General features: G+C 40.8%; 1 protein-coding gene across 6 annotated transcripts; it reads right to left on the minus strand.

Moving 5' to 3' along the window:
* Positions 1–3,446: 3,446 nt before the first annotated feature.
* Positions 3,447–14,301, minus strand: LOC139380566 (protein arginine methyltransferase 2). Of its 6 annotated transcripts, none has more exons than XM_071123340.1 (9): positions 13,968–14,301; positions 9,652–9,873; positions 9,254–9,415; positions 8,843–9,007; positions 8,231–8,406; positions 7,347–7,476; positions 6,563–6,699; positions 6,301–6,472; positions 3,447–4,277 (listed from the first exon to the last, which is right to left on the minus strand). In XM_071123340.1, the coding sequence occupies exons 1-9, from the start codon at positions 14,079–14,081 to the stop codon at positions 4,245–4,247; spliced, it is 1,311 nt and encodes a 436-aa protein (XP_070979441.1). In that variant the 5' UTR covers positions 14,082–14,301; the 3' UTR covers positions 3,447–4,244. The 6 variants fall into 6 exon arrangements, with proteins under 6 accessions (XP_070979441.1, XP_070979443.1, XP_070979440.1 ...); XM_071123342.1 differs by having other exon boundaries at positions 6,563–6,696; positions 13,968–14,292; XM_071123339.1 differs by lacking the exon at positions 3,447–4,277 and having other exon boundaries at positions 4,625–6,472; positions 6,563–6,696; positions 13,968–14,260.
* Between the last annotated feature and the right edge of the window lie 2,741 nt (positions 14,302–17,042).

A 17,042-nucleotide genomic window follows, 5' to 3' on the forward strand; every position in this document is an offset into this window, starting at 1 on the left:
AGCGCCGTCTCAGATTATTGCACGTGTTTCTTTTTCCGTAAAGTTTTTTTGAAATCTGACACAGCGGTTGCATTAAGGAGAGGTATATCTATAATTCCATGTCTATAACTTGTATTATCTTCTCCATTTATGATGAGTATTTTTGTTTTATGATGTGGCTATGGAAAATCACTGGATGTTTTTGGAACTAGTGAATCTAATACGACAATGTAAACTCAGATTTTCTGATATGAATATGAACTTTATCAAACAAAACATGCATGTATTGTGTAACATTAAGTCCTATGAGTGTCATCTGATGAAGATTATCAAAGGTTAGTGATTCATTTTATCTCTATATGTGCTTTTTCTCTCTCTCTCTCTTTGGCTGGTAAAATTGGCTGTGTATTTTAGTGAGTTGTTGGTGACCTAACATAATCGTTTGTGGTGCTTTCCCCGTAAATCCTATTTGAAATCGGACACTGTGGTGGGATTAACAACAAGACTACCTTGAAAACAATATAAGATGTTTGAGGAATTTTAATTATGAGATTTCTGTTCTTTTGAATATGGCGCCCTGTACTATCACTGGTTGTAGTTACATCGCACCCGGTAACGGGATCTCAGCCATAAGAAGTTAAACTGGGCATCATTCACAAGTGATAATATATCATTCACAAGTGATAGGCTAATATTGTCATCCATCACACTATTCTTGATTTAATCTTGTCTTTACATATACTAAATAATATATGTGTGAAATTTGTTTTGATTTAGAATGGACCATTATCAATGCACCTGTCTCGAAACAGGGGCAGCGGAAACAATGCATGTTATCTACTGTGCATTCGGAAAGTATTTCGACCCCTTCACTATTTCCACATTTTGTTACGTTACAGCCTTATTCTAAAATGGATTCAATCGTTGTTTTTCTTCCTCTCATCAATCTACACCCAATACCCCATAATGACAAAGCAAAAACAGTAAAAACATTTTTTTTTAATTCTAATGTATTAAAAATAAAAAAACAGAAATATTACATTTACATAAGTATTCAGACCCTTTACTCAGTACTTGAAGCACATTTGGCAGCGATTACAGCCTCGAGTCTTCTTGGGGATGACACTACAAGCTTGGCAAACCTGTATTTGGGGAGTTTCTCCCATTCTTCTGTGCAGATCTTCTCAAGCTCTGTCAGGTTGGATGGAGAGTGTCGCTGCTCAGCTATTTTCTGGTGTCTCCAGAGATGTTAGATCGGGTTCAAGTCCGGCTCTGGCTGGGCCACTCAAGGACAGTCAGAGACTTGTCCCGAAGCCACTCCTGCGTTGTCTTGACTGTGTGCTTAGGGTCGTAGTCCTGTTGGAAGGTGAACCTTCACCCCAATCTGAGGTCCTGAGCACTCTGGAGCAGGTTTTCATCAAGTATCTCTCTGTACTTTGCTCTGTTCATCTTTCCCTCAATCCTGACTAGTCTCCCAGTCTCTGCCGCTGGTCAAGATTACAAGAAAGGGGCTCTGGGATGGTTTACTTTAGAAGGTGCCTATTCCGCTTAACGGGACACTATGTCTCAAGTATGATTCTGGAAACTCATGGTTTCATCAAGGCTTCCTGCCCAAGATGCAGTAAGATCGATTAAGATTAATACATTTTTGGACTGATTCAAATGTAGCATAGTTAAAACTACATACATGTTTATTTAATTCTTCCAGGACTGATGGAATATTTGCTACAATTTTTTTTTTTTTACATATTTACTAATGATTCTGTATCCTGGGGCAGGTGCCTTTGGATAGAAGTTATTGAGACTATACAGTATAAAGGTACCCCGATCCGGTTGTTATGGGATCTCCCAAATTAAGTAAGGCCTGGCCATTTTGTTTGTTTTTACCCTATGTTTTACCACACACGCCAGTACCCACACATAACCCACCTGTTATTAATATTTATTAGTGGTGTTAATACCGTGTTTGATTTATTGTGTACGTGTCTTTTTATTTAGATTTTAGTGGGTTTAATTTTCTGAAGTATTGATTGTCCGAGTTTTGGTTGCACACGTAAATTCTCTTGATAACCCAATGTAAACCTGGTACACAAAATGTTTGGAATGTCTTTGAATAATGAGTCTGAGGTACAGGAAAAGAAAAGGGAAAGCAACACTCACTTAATGGGTTTGAATGACCTCAGACCTCTGTTCTGACTTTCTGGTGAGCCCTGATCACCCTCACTAGAAAGGCTAGAGATATTGGGTGAGATTTAAATGTAATATGTAAACACTGATAATTAGGAAGAAGTTTATAATTTATCAATAGTCATATTGTGATTTGGACCACAACCCTGAATGAGGGAAACCTGTCTCTCGTCTATTTTACCTTATGGGATCCAACTATTTCCTTTTGGAGTCATCAAGAGTTGTAATTCTAATTTATGATGTTATTCCAATTTGTTGATTTTTTATTTAACCTGTACTGTTGTGTTTTTGGGATGCATGAATCCCGATATGAGTCATGTGTCCAAAGGGGGAATTACCAGTCCCCTGAGGCCCTTTGGTAAATATGCAAATTGATTTTGTTCACATGCCTGCCTGTAAAAGTGAAAAATATATTTTGGGGATTTTTGGAAATGGATTTAAAAAATTTTCCCCGGGTCAAACACTTTCTTACAAATAGCTAGTAATGTCTCTGTACTACAGAATGTATCAGATCGTTGGATTTGTGGATTGTTACCAGATAGTGCTAAGACTATGCCACCTGAACCAGGCAATCTTATAGACAGAGAGCTCGGTTGAGTAAAGGATAAGGTGTTTTATATGAAGAAGATTGTTGTTGTTTTGTTTTTTATCTTGCTTCAATACAAATCTCACTAAGTTAGGTCTGATGGATGGTCGGGATTTCTCCCTAGGGATTAGCCCTCTAACTCCCTGACCCTGTAACTCTGCGGTGAGATCGCCAAGATGATAGGGGAGTATAAGCCAATTTGCAAAAATGGTTTCAACTGTGTGTTGTTATTCTTTTTGACATTTATCTTAGACATTTGTATTAAGAATTTTGGTAGAAGTAATAATTTGTCATACAGTGAATAGTTTGTCTGGATTTCCTTAATCAGAAATGCCCTAAACTAAACAGAGATTTGTCTGTCCTCTCTCGAGGTAATTGCGAAGGTGACAACCGATGGTATCTACAGTAGATGCATAGAAGGGATAATTTGTCTGAGAACATTGTGAGCCTCACTCCTTCTAACCGGCTGAAGTGATGGTGACAATGGCGTTCAATATTGTCCTTCATCACTTCTACCTGAAACTTGAGTCCGAGCCAGCAACCTGTACACAGCATCCAATCGACGCTATCAACTGCCTTTTATCTCATGCCTTTTCTCTCAGGAGTGCAACATGGGTCCACGTGGAGTGAGCATGGAGAGAGCACACTGCAAAATGTATTATAATTTAGACAAAACAATGCATTGAACATGCCACTCGCGACAAAAGCTCCAGCTGAAATGTCATTGACAGAATCCATAAATTAAATTGTGTAATGAAGTATGTGTGTAACTGTTTAGATTGTACATCCCAGAATGAAGGGTTTGAAAGGATGAAGTATCTGGTTTTATGTGTTGATTTCACTTAATTTAATAGAAGTATAGAACCTTTTGATAGAAGCTATAATCTAATGCTTACCTTAAAATGTAAGGCTAACTTTTATATAAGAGGAGAGAATGTGAAGGAAATGTTTGTTTGTGCTTTTCTAATAACCTATTTGACTGGGTTCATACAAGTGACTGATTGATCCGTATCAGTATAAGCAATTTGTCAGTATGCCCAGAACATTGTTTTGAGAACCGAAAAGGATATATCAGTTTCAAGGTCTCAGCTTGGAGAGAAGAAGCCTCATGAGGTATTTGTCGGTCACATGCATGAACCAAACGTCAATGATGAATTCAAATATTTAATAATGTAAATCATGCAAATATAACTTGTCCCCAAAAGCAGTATATAAGAGAACTAACAGGACTTCTCTGACAGAGCTCCTGACAGACGTGTACTACTTGGTGCATTATGTTTGTTGGAACCTTTCCAGCTTGCTGATAATAAAGTATGATAATTTAAGTTTGACTTGGAGTCCCTGGTGGTAATTTCCACAACACTCCTTATGGAATTGTCATGTTTGGCTTGACAATGACAATGGAGTAGGCAAAGCCACAAACAGATCTGGGACTAGGCTAATATAAGAGAGGTCTGGCTGCTATATCCTTCAATGACAGCCTATGATGTCATCATCTCCACATAGGGAAACTCTTTGTCTGGACCTACAGGGAGAACAGAGCAACAGGTGAGGTGACAAGTCTATAACTTCTTAGATATCTAGATCTACAAAAACACAGTAGAATCCGTCGATATATTCATGTCAGAAGACTGAGAAAGGATACTTAGTAAAGTTACTGTACACACTTCAGGGGGAATCTTTACTTCCACTTACAGTACCAGTCAAAAGTTTGGACATTCAAGGGTTTTTCTTTATTTTGTACTGTTTTCTACATTGTAGAATAATAGTGAAGACATCCACACTATGAAATAACACATACGGAATCATGTTGTAACCAAAAAAAGTGTTAAACAAATCAAAATATATTTTATATTTGAGTTTCTTCAAAGTAGTCACCCTTTGCCTTTGACAGCTTTGCACACTTTTGGCAATCTCTCAACCAGCTTCATGAGGTAGTCACATGGGATGCATTTCAATTAACAGGTGTGCCTTGTTAAAAGGTCATTTGTAGAATGTATTTCCTTAATGCATTTGAGGCAATCAGTTGGGTTTTGACATGGTAGGGGTGGTATAAAGAAGATAGCCCTATTTGGTAAAAGACCCAAGTCCATATTATGGCAAGAATAGGTCAAATAAGCAAAGAGAAACGACAGTCCATCATTACTTTAAGACATGAAGGTCAGTCAATCTGGAAACTGTAAAGGACTTTGAGTTTCTTCAAGTGCAGTCACAAAAACCATCAAGCACTATGATGAAACAGGCTCTCATGAGGACTGCTACAGTAAAGGAAGACCCAGAGTTACCTCTGCTGCAGAGGATACGTTTGTTAGAGTTAACTGCACCTCATATTGCAGCCCAAAGAAATGCTTCACAGAATTCAAGTAACAGACACATCTCAACATCAACTATTCAGAGACTGTGTGAATCAGGCCTTCATGGTCGAATTTCTGCAAAGAAACCACTACTAAAGGACACCAATAATAAGAAGAGACTTGCTTGGGCCAAGAAACACGAGCAATGGACATTAGACTGGTGGAAATCTGTCCTTTGGTCTGATGAGTGTACATTTGAGATTGTTGGTTCCAACCACAGTGTCTTTGAGACGCAGAGTGGACGGAACGGATGATGAACGGATGACCTCCGCATGTGTGGTTCCCACTGTGAAGCATGGCGGAGGTGGTGTGATGGTGTGGGGGTGACACTATCAGTGTTTTACTTAGAATTCAAGGCACACTTAACCCGCATGGCTACCACAGCAAAACGCCATCTCATCTGAGGGATTAGTGGGACTATAATTTGTTTTTTCAACAGGACAATGACCCAACACACCTCAAGGCTGTGTAAGGGCTATTTGACCAAGAAGGAGAGTGATGGAGTGCTGCATCAGATGACCTGGCCTCCACAACCACCGACCTCAACCCAATTGAGATGGTTTGGGATGCGTTGGACCGCAGAGCGAAGGAAAAGCAGCCAACAAGTGCTCATCAAATTTGGGAACACCTTCAAGAAGGTTGGAAAAGTATTCCAGGTAAAGCTGGTTGAGAATGGCAAGAGTGTGCGAAGCTGTTATCAAGGAAAAGGGTGGCTACTTTGAAGAATCTCAAATGTATTTTGATTTGTTCAACACTTTTTTGGTTACTACATGATTCCATATGTGTTATTTCATAGTTTTGATGTCTCACTATTATTATAAAATTTAGAAAATAGTAAAAAAAAAAATTTTTAAAAACCCTTGAATGAGTAGATGTGTCCAAACTTTTGACTGGTACGATAAGTTGAATTTTCACTTAGTCATGCATTACTGTCAATGGGAAACTAAGTGAAAAGTTGAGGAAAACAAACAGGCCCCATGGTTTAACAACACCCCCCACTCCACCCAATTTTCCAGTTACTCACTAATATGTGTAAAAGGGGTAAACCTGCAAATAAGTGGTAAATAAGGGGCTGTTTGAAAGGGAGTCATTCTTTACAGGTAACATACCACATCTTCTGTCTGAAATGGGTATAAGTGAACATTTGAGGTAGTGGGAATTACAATTCACCCCTAAAAGATAGAGGATACTTGCCATGCAGTTTCCTGTTTCCTCTGTGCTGCTGATTCTCCATTGGATGGTAACAGTCATGTGACGTCTCCAGACGGGGTTCCGGTGTAGAAGGATGATTCCAGACACCGTCTCTCCACCGAGCAGCGAGATCGGCCCGTCCAGCATGAACAGAGTCTGCTTCCAGTGGGTTGGCCTGATGGAGGGTAGAGGGAGGAGCTGATATCGCATTGGCTGTACTGATTGTAAAAGCTGCTAGGGCCCAATGTCTACCTCCCCTACTTACTCAGAGAAGGGCCCAGTGTCTAACTCCAATGTGGTTTTGTCTCTCTCCAGGCTCTGGAACTGAACTCTGAACCAGGAAGTGAACCCGTGGAACGTCCCGGCCTTTTCCACGATGAAAGTAAACTGGCCCCTCAGCTTCTAGACAGGGAACTCGTTGACTTACATGTTTGTGTGTGTGAATTACATGTTATTATATTGTTTTACACCATGGCATTGTTGAATACTCCTTTCTGATTGGCTTGAAGGGCATTCTAGAGTGCGTTATTTTCCTATAGCACACAGTATATTTGCACGGTAGAATTCAATGGCTATAGTTCATTTTTACATGTTTTGTTTGAGCTGCTTTTGACAGAAAAAGTCTAATTGAAAACAGTATTGGTATTGTTGAATTCTATTTTCATAACAGCAAGCTAGGTCTGATGGTTTGGTTAGCTAAACTAGCAAGTCTGTTTGTATGGTTACAACGGCAACTACTGTAGCTATCTAGTAAACTTGCTAGCTAGTTCAGTGGACGTTGAACACATTATCCTGTCAACTTAACACATTTCTAGTGGCAAATGTATTAAATTATAGCCATGGTATAAAAAGGATAATCAACTCGGGGCTCCATACATTCTCTGGAAAATAGTGGAAGTTCAGTTCCACTCTGCTAGTGCGTCGTGGAACACACCTTCCACTTCGTTCATTATTTTCCAGAGAATGCTTAGCCCCTTGTTGATTATCCCTTACATTTACACTCTGTATATAATCCATTACCAGATCTGTGAGAACCAGACGTACTGTACCTCTAGATCTGTAACATGCAGCGTGAGCATGTCCAGAGTGATGACATCACAGGGGGTGGCCAGGCAGTCTTCAGGCTGGAGGAGGTGGCTGAACCTGGGCCTGGAGAAGAACTCTGACTGGGCCAGGGATCTGGAGGGTGGCGGCAGTCACATTAACTAGCCACTCAATATTGTTCAATGACAGACTTACCCGATTGGTTTGGTTGTTTAATTTGCACTGTAAAGACTGGAGCATAGCTGACACAGCAATTTTAAGTTTGTTGTTTGACTTTACCATAGATGTTACGCTTACCACTTCACACCAAACTACACCCTCGCCACCGAGAGACAGCTTGCCAGAAACAGATTAAGCCTAGTCCTGGACTAAAAAGCAAGTGCTTCTTAATTCAGGATTTGTATAGGCTTCATCTATATCTGGGAAACTGACCCCAAAAGTATGTAGTTAAAACTTACTGTCCATAGTGTTGTCCCTACTGTAGTTGCATCACTGTGACATCACACCTGACAGACTCAGACTTTCAGTCTCACTACTGAAACCCTCCACATTGGAAATAAACAAACAGTTACATACACTCCTGGTTTACACTTGACAAACACCTCAGGACAACTCATGTCATTTAAAATAAATGACAAAACAGGCAAAAGCATCATGAAAAACAAACTAAGAATACTTATATAACAACTACAGCTCCATTAACTGATCACATCAGGGATTACATTTAGATAACTCAAATGGACATGGTCAGTCAGACCCATAGAAATAGAATCATCATAATACAATAATAATGAAATAAAATCACCATGGTCAGAGGCTCCAGGTCTGTTCTAGTGATTCTATTTCTATGGTGTGACCACTGGGGCTGATCCCCAGCTTTGGATCTTACTGGAGGGCAGTGAAGTCCAGTCCGTAGGGCTGCTCCCAGAAGCCCATCCTCTCTGTGTAGTAGTCCAGGGCCTGACAGGGGACCAGGCAGAGAGAGGCCCCAGAGGGCCACATCATCCCCCCCTCTCTCAGCCAGCGGTCCCGCGCCTGCAACACTGACTCTACCATGAACTCAAACTAGAGGAGAAGAGAGACAGTTGTTATTTAAACACCTGAGGCAGAACAGGGTCGTATTCACTAGGAAGCAAATGGGCCAAAACAGGGAGGGACTACCTGAATTTATCCAAACATAAATGCTTGTTTTCATTTTCCATTGCAAAATGCTTTGCTATGGTGGAGATCAGGAGATGAGAAGCAAGAAGGTTCTCAATCACAGAAGTCTTTATGAAACAATGGTGTTAGTGGATTCAGAGGTTAAAACTAGCGTTGGGCTAGTAACCGGAAGGTTGCAAGTTCAAATCCCTGAGCTGACAAGGTACAAGTCTGTCGTTCTGCCCCTGAACAGGCAGTTAACCCACTGTTCCTAGGCCGTCATTGAAAATAAGAATTTGTTCTTAACTGACTTGCCTAGTCAAATAAAAATAAAAAGTCCTAGCAGCATACAGTTCCCTACCAGCAGACAGTTGCCCATCCACTCTGAGATCAGGATGTCTACTGTGCCTGGTAGCTCCAGCTCCTCAGCCCGACCCTGGAAGACTGTCACAACCTCCTCACAGCCGTTCTGCCTCACCAGGGTCTCAGTGTGTTCTGCTATGGAGCTGGCCTCCACTGCATACACCTACAGAACAACACAGGACTTAACACACTTGCAGGAGTTTCATACACCTACAGCACAAATGCATGGTGTTTGAATGTACATTGTTCACTAGATGGAGATATAGGCATTGTAATATAAAGGCTCAAAATAAAAGTTGACTGCTATTTGGCACTAAACATTAATTTAATAAAATATCTTAGACTTTTATCTGCGATATGAATTGTTACTGATTATAATTATATATATATATTATCTTGATATCCTTACAGCTTTGGGCTGGGCCAGGCGGGCACAGAAGAGGCTGATGACTCCGGTGCCACAGCCCAGGTCCATAACCACCTTGCCCCTAAGGGAGGCGCTGTTGGTCAGAATCACCTGGCGGTACGTCTCCGTCCTCGCTCGGTCACTCAGCATCTCCAGTTGAAGCCTCTGGGTCAGCAGAAACGCAGACAACAATATTAACACTTGTTGCATAGGTCACCTCCCAAATGGCACCCTATATAGTGCACTATATAGTGCACTATAGGGAATAGGGTGCCATTTGGGACACATCTGGGCCCTGGTCAAAAGTAGTAAGATATATATTTAAAAGAATGCCATTTTGGATGCATGTGTAGAAATGAATGTATTGTTAATTAGGAAGAGAGAGAGACAAGAAGCCAAACCAGTGTTCCATAGCTGCCAAAGTACTCTTCATCCTGCCAGGGGTCCTCTGAGGTTTCCTCTGAGGTGTCCTCCTCCACACCTTGTTTTAGGTAACTGCCCTCCACATCTTGTTTCAGGTAACTAGATGGAACGTAGCCACAGAGGCCTCCTAACTCCGCCCACCACCAGTCAGCTGACGTCTTGGTGTGGACCAGTAACCTGTCTCCAGCTCTGAAACTCAGCTGTGGTCAGAGAGTGTTAGGGTTAAAGTCAGATGGGGTCAGAGATAGACATACACACATAGACAAACAGCTGGGGTCGGAGAGACAGACATACAGTATAGGTGTCAGGGACAGACATAGACAAACAGTATAGACATACAATACCGTTCAAAAGTTTGGGGTCACTTAGAAATGTCCTTGATTTTGAATGAAAATCACATTTTTTGTCCATTAAAATAACATAAAATTGATCAGAAATACAGTGTAGACATTGATAATGTTGTAAATGACAATTGTAGCTGGAAACGGCTGATTTTTTTATGGAATATCTACATAGGCATACAGAAGCCCATTATCAGCAATAATCAGCAACCTGGGCCTCCCACTCCTCTTTCTATTCTGGTTAGAGCCAGTTTGTGCTGTTCTGTGAAGGGAGTAGTACACAGCATTGCACGAGATCTTCAGTTTCTTGGCAATTTCTCTCATGGAATAGCCTTCATTTCTCAGAACAAGAATAGACTAAAGTGTTACAGAAGGAAGTCTTTGTTTCTGGCCATTTTGAGCCTGTAATCTAACCTACAAATTCTGATGCTCTAGATACTCAACTAGTCTAAAGAAGGCCACTTGTATTGCTTATTTAATCAGAACAACAGTTTTCAGCTGTGCTAACATAATTGCAAAAGGGTTTTCTATGATAAACTTGGATTAGATAACACAATGTGCCATTGGAACACAGGAGTGGTTGCTGTTAATGGGCCTCTGTACACCTATGTAGATATTCCATAAAGAAATCTGCAGTTTCTAGCTACAATAGTAATTTACAACATTAACAATGTCTACACTGTATTTGTGACAAATTTGATGTTATTGTAATGGACAAAAAAATGCTTTTCTTCAAAAACAAGGACATTTCTAAGTGACCCCAAACTTTTGAATGATAGTGTGTGTGCATACAGTCGTAAGAAAAAGTATGTGAACCCTTTGGAATTACCTGGATTTCTGCATAAATTGGTCATAAAATTTGATATGATTTTCAACTAAATCACAACAACAGACAAACACAGTCTGCTTAAACTAATAACACACAAATGATTGTATTTTTGTCTATATTGAATACATCATTTAAACATTCAGAGTGTAGGTTGGAAAAAGTATGTGAACCCCTAGGCTAATGACTTCTCCAAAAGCTAATTGGAGTCAGGAGTCAGCTAACCTGGAGTCCAATCAATGAGACGAGATGTTGGTTAGAGCTGCCCTGCCCTATAAAAACACTCACAAAAATGTGAGTTTGCTATTCACAAGAAGCATTTCCTGTTGTGAACCATGCCTCAAACAAAATACATCTCAGAAGACCTAAGTTTAAGAATTGTTGGCTTGCATAAAGCTGGAAAGAGTTACAAAAGTATCTCTAAAAGCCTTGATATTCATCAGTCCACGGTAAGACAAATTGTCTATAAATGGTTCAGCACTGTTGCTACTCTCCCTAGGAGTGGCCGTCCTGAAAAGATGACTGCAAGAGCACAGAATGCTCAATGAGGTTAAGAAGAATCCAGGAGTGTCAGCTAAAGACTAACAGAAATCTCTGGAACATGCAAACATCTCTGTTGACGAGTCTAAGATACATAAAACACTAAACAAGAATGGTGTTCATTGCAGGACACTACGGAAGAAGCCACTGCTGTCCCCCAAAAAAACATTGCTGCACGTTTGAAGTTAACAAAAGAGCACCTGGATATTCCACAGCGCTACTGGCAAAATAGCCTGTGGACAGATTAAACTAAAGTTGAGTTGTTTGGAAGGAACACACAACACTATGTGTGTAGAAAAAAGGCACAGCACACCAACATGATAACCTCATCCCAACTGTAAACTAAGGTGGAGAGAGCATCATGGTTTGGGGTTGCTTTGCTACCTCAGGGCCTGGACAGCATGCTATCATCGACAGATAAATGAATTCCTATGTTTATCAAGACATTTTGCAGGAGAATGTTAGGCTATCTGTCCGCCAATTGAAGCTCAACAAAAGTTGGGTGATGCAACAGGACAACGACCCAAAACACAGAAGTAAATCAACAAAATAATGGCTTCAACAGAAGAAAATACACCATCCTGGGGTAGCCTAGTCAGAGTCCTGACCTCAACCCGATTGAGATGCTGTGGCATGACCTCAAGAGACCTGTTCACACCAGTCATCCCAAGAATATTGTTGAACTGAAACAGTTTTGTATAGAGGAATGGTCAAAAATTCCTCCTGATCGTTGTGCAGGTCTGATCCGCAACTACAGAAAACGTTTGGTTGAGGTTATTGCTGCCAAAGGAGGGTCAACCAGTTATTAAATCCAAGGGTTCACCCTGCACTGTGAATGTTTACATGTGTTCAATAAATACATGAAAATGTATAATTGTTTGTGTGTTATTAGTTCAAGCAGACTGTTTGTCTATTGTTGTGACCTAGATGAAGATCAGATCAAATTGTATGACTAATTTATGCAGAAATCCAGGTAATTCCAAAGGGTTCACAAACTTTTTCTTGCCACTGTACATACTGTTGTTGGATTCGGGGTAAACTTTGAACATTGTTATAAGCATAGTATATAAAGGAGTGGAAGATACTTTTTTTGTCAGAGGTTAATGGTTCTCTGTGGAAAGAAAGATGGCTTTGGACTGTGTTGGGTGGATGGGAGGAGGTCACAGGACTGCTATAAGGGAAGCGGATAGACATCTGTGGATTAGGCGAAGGAAGGGTTGAGGTCAGATCCCCTGAAGGGAGAAATTATGGTTTATTATCCGATTACCAACTTCCTGTCGAACCATAAGATGTAAGGATTGGAGAGAAGGAGGAGTGCCTAAAGTGGAGTATATACACTTGTAGTGGTGGAAACATGTCTTTGTCTGAATTAAGGCTGTATCGACCCTTTGGGAAGAACTAAACTTGGTTAAGATTCTCTAGTATCCATGAGTTATTTACTCTGAAAAATGAGAACTTAACACTGTATACACATATAGATAAACATACAGTATAGACGTACATACAATGTCTGAGGGGACTTCTCAGGCATTCTAGTGTATTTAGTATGGTCATTTAAAGCCACACCATTAAAGAGTGGACCATCTACAAAATTTAAAAACAATGGAGCAAATGCATCCCATTTATACTGAACAAAAATATAAAATTTCAAAGATTTTACTGAGTTACAGTTCATAAAAGGAAATTAGTCGATTTAAATAAATTCATTAGGCCCTAATCTATGGATTTCAAATGATTGTGCAGGGCCACGGCCATGGGAGGGCATAGGCCCACACACTGGGTAGCCAATCAGAATGAGTTAGTCAGCAATAAAAGGGCCATTTTACAGACAGAAATACTCCTCAGCTTCATCAGCTGTCAGGGTGGCTGGTCTCAGACGAGTCAGGTGTAGAGGTCTGTGGCTGGCGTGGTTACACGTAGTCTGCAGTTGTAGTCTGCAGTTGTGAGGCCGGTTGGACGTACTGCCAAATTCTCTAAAACAACGTTGGAGGCAGCTTATGGTAGAGAAATGAACATTCGATTCTCTGGTAACAGCTTTGGTGGACATTCCTGCAGTCAGCATGCTAATTGCACGCTCCCTCAAAACTTGAGAAATCTGTGGTATTGTGTTGTGTGACAAAACTGCACATTTTAGCGTGGCCTTTTACTACCCTCAGCAAAACGTACAACTGTGGAATAATCATGCTGTTTAATCAGATTCTTGATAAACCACACCTGTCAGGTGGATGGATTATTTTTTGCAAAAGACAAATGCTCACTAACAGGGATGTTAACATATTTGTGCATAACATTTGAGAGTAATACGCTTTTTGTGCAAATGGAACATTTCTGGGATCTTTTATATCAGCTCATGAAACATGGGACCATCACTTTACATGTTGCGTTTATATTTTTCTTCAGTATACATTGTCACATGCCTACTTGATTTCTATGATACATCTAGTTCTCACGGAATGACTTTACACAAGAGCAAGATCATTTTTTTTGTTTCTTACTTTTTTATTTTCTACGGGATGTGTCTTAGTTAACTATTCTACTACACTACTTTATAAAATCGATAATAAAGTTTATCTCCAGACAGACCCACCTGGTCGCTGCCGCAGCTCGTGAAATCAGACAGTCCTATAAACTCCTCTGGTGGATTGGAGTAATCTTCATCCTCCTGATGCATCCTGATCGAATCATCAACTTTCTTAAACATCAAAACTTCAGGCTGGAGGTTGGGTCCACAAACTTCTAATAACTTAGCTATAGTCAGTCATTAATTTAATTTGCTAGTCTCGGGCAGAGATATACTGGTATTGCGATCTAAAGGTAATAAAAAGTAGCACGATATTTCATATTTTTTATGTTAATTTAGTGTAGCCTACAGCCAGCTGTGTTTATTTCCGGTTCCAGGATTTCATGTCTACGTATGTGTCCGTTGGAAACATGGGAGGGACCTACCTGAATTTGTCCAATTGAAACTTCCGTAACCTCTCTTCCTTCGCACACTGACGTCACGTACAGATGCGTGCGACTCTTGTCAGTAACAGCCATCGACACCGGCGCAAATTCGACATAGCCAAGATTTACGTTTTTATTACTTCTGAACGAAACATTTTTGGGGTGGGGTGGGTTCTCATACGCTTACAATGATGTTTTGATTCTTGCTTGAACAGTCGCTAATATTATGTCTGGTTGTGATCTTTGCAAAATAACTATTTTGGATGCAGCAGTTGTTAGCTAGAATGCTAAAGTTCATTGATAAATAGGCTGTAGCCAAGGCTTGCCAAATAGCCATTTTACTGGTTATAAGTTCAAGTGTTTTTAAGTAAAATAAATAAAGTTGATTTGCGATGATGACAAACATTATATGAAGTAAAAAATAAATATTATATAAAAAAGGAAATGAATACCAGCCTTAAATTAAATTAGAATCCAAAAGTGTCACAGCGGCCTAAAGTACTGCATTGCAGTGCTTGAGTCGTCACTACAGACTCAGGTTCGATCCCAGACTGAGTTACAGCCAGTTGTGACCGGAAGACCCATGAGGCAGCACACAATTGTCCGTGTTAGGGGAGGGTTTGGCTGGCCTGGATTTCCTTGTCCCTAGGGACTCCTTGTGGCGGACCGAGCACCTGCAAGCTGATTTTGGTCGCTAGTTGGACGGTGTTTCCTCCGACACATTGGTGCGGCTGGCTTCCGGGTTAAGCGAGGAGTGTGTCAAGAAGCAGTATGGCTTGTCAGGGTCGTGTTTCGTAGGATGGCTCTCGACCTTTGCCTCTCCCAAGTCCGTGGGGGAGTTGCAGCGATGGGACAAGACTAACTACCAATTGGGGAGAAAAAGGGGTAAAAAAAATAAATAATCCAAAATAGTGTGAAATGCACTCATAAACTACATGTAAATAGTCTCTTTTTTTGCTTCTATAAGAACTCCCCTTTGTTCTGCCACCATCTTGAGTGCAATGCCCTCACGAGGCAATATTTGCAAACACAGAAAGGGGTATTTGGTTCTTAAATGGTAAAAGGTTTCCGTAATGAATAGGGGTCCCAATACGTTTTGTTATTGGAAATCGGAAATTAATTTGTTTTCTAATTTATTGGGTCACAATTTGACATGAAATAACAGAAAACAAATAACATTAAAATCTATTAAATGTTTAGATTTTTGTTTTTTTCATTACCAGAAGTACACGCCCCCTCGTGGAATATACAAAGAGTTTAGGTGGTATGTTTACACCCTAGGTTGGCAGCAAAAATAAAGGATTAGACTGTGTGAGTATGACAGGAAGATACAAATACTAATGTTAGCTAAAATGCAGAATAACAACTGAACAAAGATGGCTTGCAATAGGTGGCTAACTAGCACTAGCTGGCTACTGACTACCTAGCAGGCCAGAGCTACCTGCTGCAAAAAGGTCAGATTTCTCTTACTTTCTGTAGCTAACTTAGCTATACTGAACAAACATATAAATGCGTGCTCGTCGTCCTCACCAGGGTTGTAACTGACTTCAGTGGGCAAATGCTCTCCTTTGATGGCCACTGGCACGCTGTAGGAGTGTGCTTTTCACGGATGTATGCCGTCGTGTGGGTGAGTAGTTTGCTGATGTCAACGTTGTGAACAGAGTGCCCCATGGTGGCGGTGGGGTTATGGAATGGGCATGCATAAGCTACGGACAACGAACACATTTGCATTGAGATATTGTGGCGAGATCCTGAGGCCCTTTGTCATGCCATTCATCCGGTGCCATCACCTCAGGTTTCAGCATGATAATGCACGGCCCCATGTCGCAAGGATCTGTACACTAAAAATGTCTTCCATGGCGTGCATACTCACCAGATGGCACCTATTGAGCATGTTTGGGATGCTATGGATCAACGTGTATGACAGTGTGTTCCAGTTCCCGGCAACTTCATACAGCCATTGAAGAGTGGAACAACATTACAGTCCACAATCAAAAAAAGCCTGATCAACTCTGTAAAGGAAATGTGTTGCGCTGCATGAGGCAAATGGTGGTCACAACAAATACTGACGGGTTTTCCTCATCAATACGGCATAATGACGAAGCAAAAACAGTTTAGACATTTTGACAAATTTATAAAAAATAAACTGAATCACATTTACATAAGTATTCAGACCCTTTACTCAGTACTTTGTTGAAGCATATTTGGCAGCAATTACAGCCTCGAGTCTTATTGGTTATGACGCTACAAGCTTGGCACAACTGTATTTGGGGAGTTTCTCCCATTCTTCTCTGCAGATCCTCTCAAGCTCTGTCAGGTTGGATGTGGAGCATCGCTGCACAGCTATTTTCAGGTCTCTCCAGAGATGTTAGATTGGGTTCAAGTCCGGGCTCTGGCTGTGCCACTCAAGGACATTCAGAGACTTGTCCCAAAGCCACTCCTGCGTTGTCTTGGCTGTGTGCTTAGGGTTATTGTCCAGTTGGAAGGTGAACCTTCGTTCCAGTCAAAGGCCCTGACCGCTCTGTTACAGGTTTTCATCAAGGATCTCTGTACTTTTCTCCATTCAGCTTTGCCTCGATCCTGACTAGTCTCCCAGTCCCTGCCGCTGAAAAACATCCTCACAGCATGATGCTGCCACCACCATACTTCACAGTAGGGATGGTGCCAGGTTTCCTCCAGACGTGACAGTTCAATCTTGGTTTTATCAGACCAGAGA

The sequence above is a fragment of the Oncorhynchus clarkii genome, chromosome 22 (genome assembly GCF_045791955.1).
Source record: "Oncorhynchus clarkii lewisi isolate Uvic-CL-2024 chromosome 22, UVic_Ocla_1.0, whole genome shotgun sequence".
Lineage (NCBI taxonomy): Eukaryota > Metazoa > Chordata > Actinopteri > Salmoniformes > Salmonidae > Oncorhynchus > Oncorhynchus clarkii.

Coding starts and splice junctions, on each gene's coding strand:
- LOC139380566 (XM_071123338.1), bottom strand. CDS start 14,081: ATGTTTAAGAAAGTTGATGATTCGATCAGGATGCATCAGGAGGATGAA. Junction 9,874..13,967: donor CGAGCTGCGGCAGCGACCAG/GTGGGTCTGTCT, acceptor CTCTGACCACAG/CTGAGTTTCAGAGCTGGAGA. Junction 9,008..9,253: donor GCCTGGCCCAGCCCAAAGCT/GTAAGGATATCA, acceptor GTTGTTCTGTAG/GTGTATGCAGTGGAGGCCAG.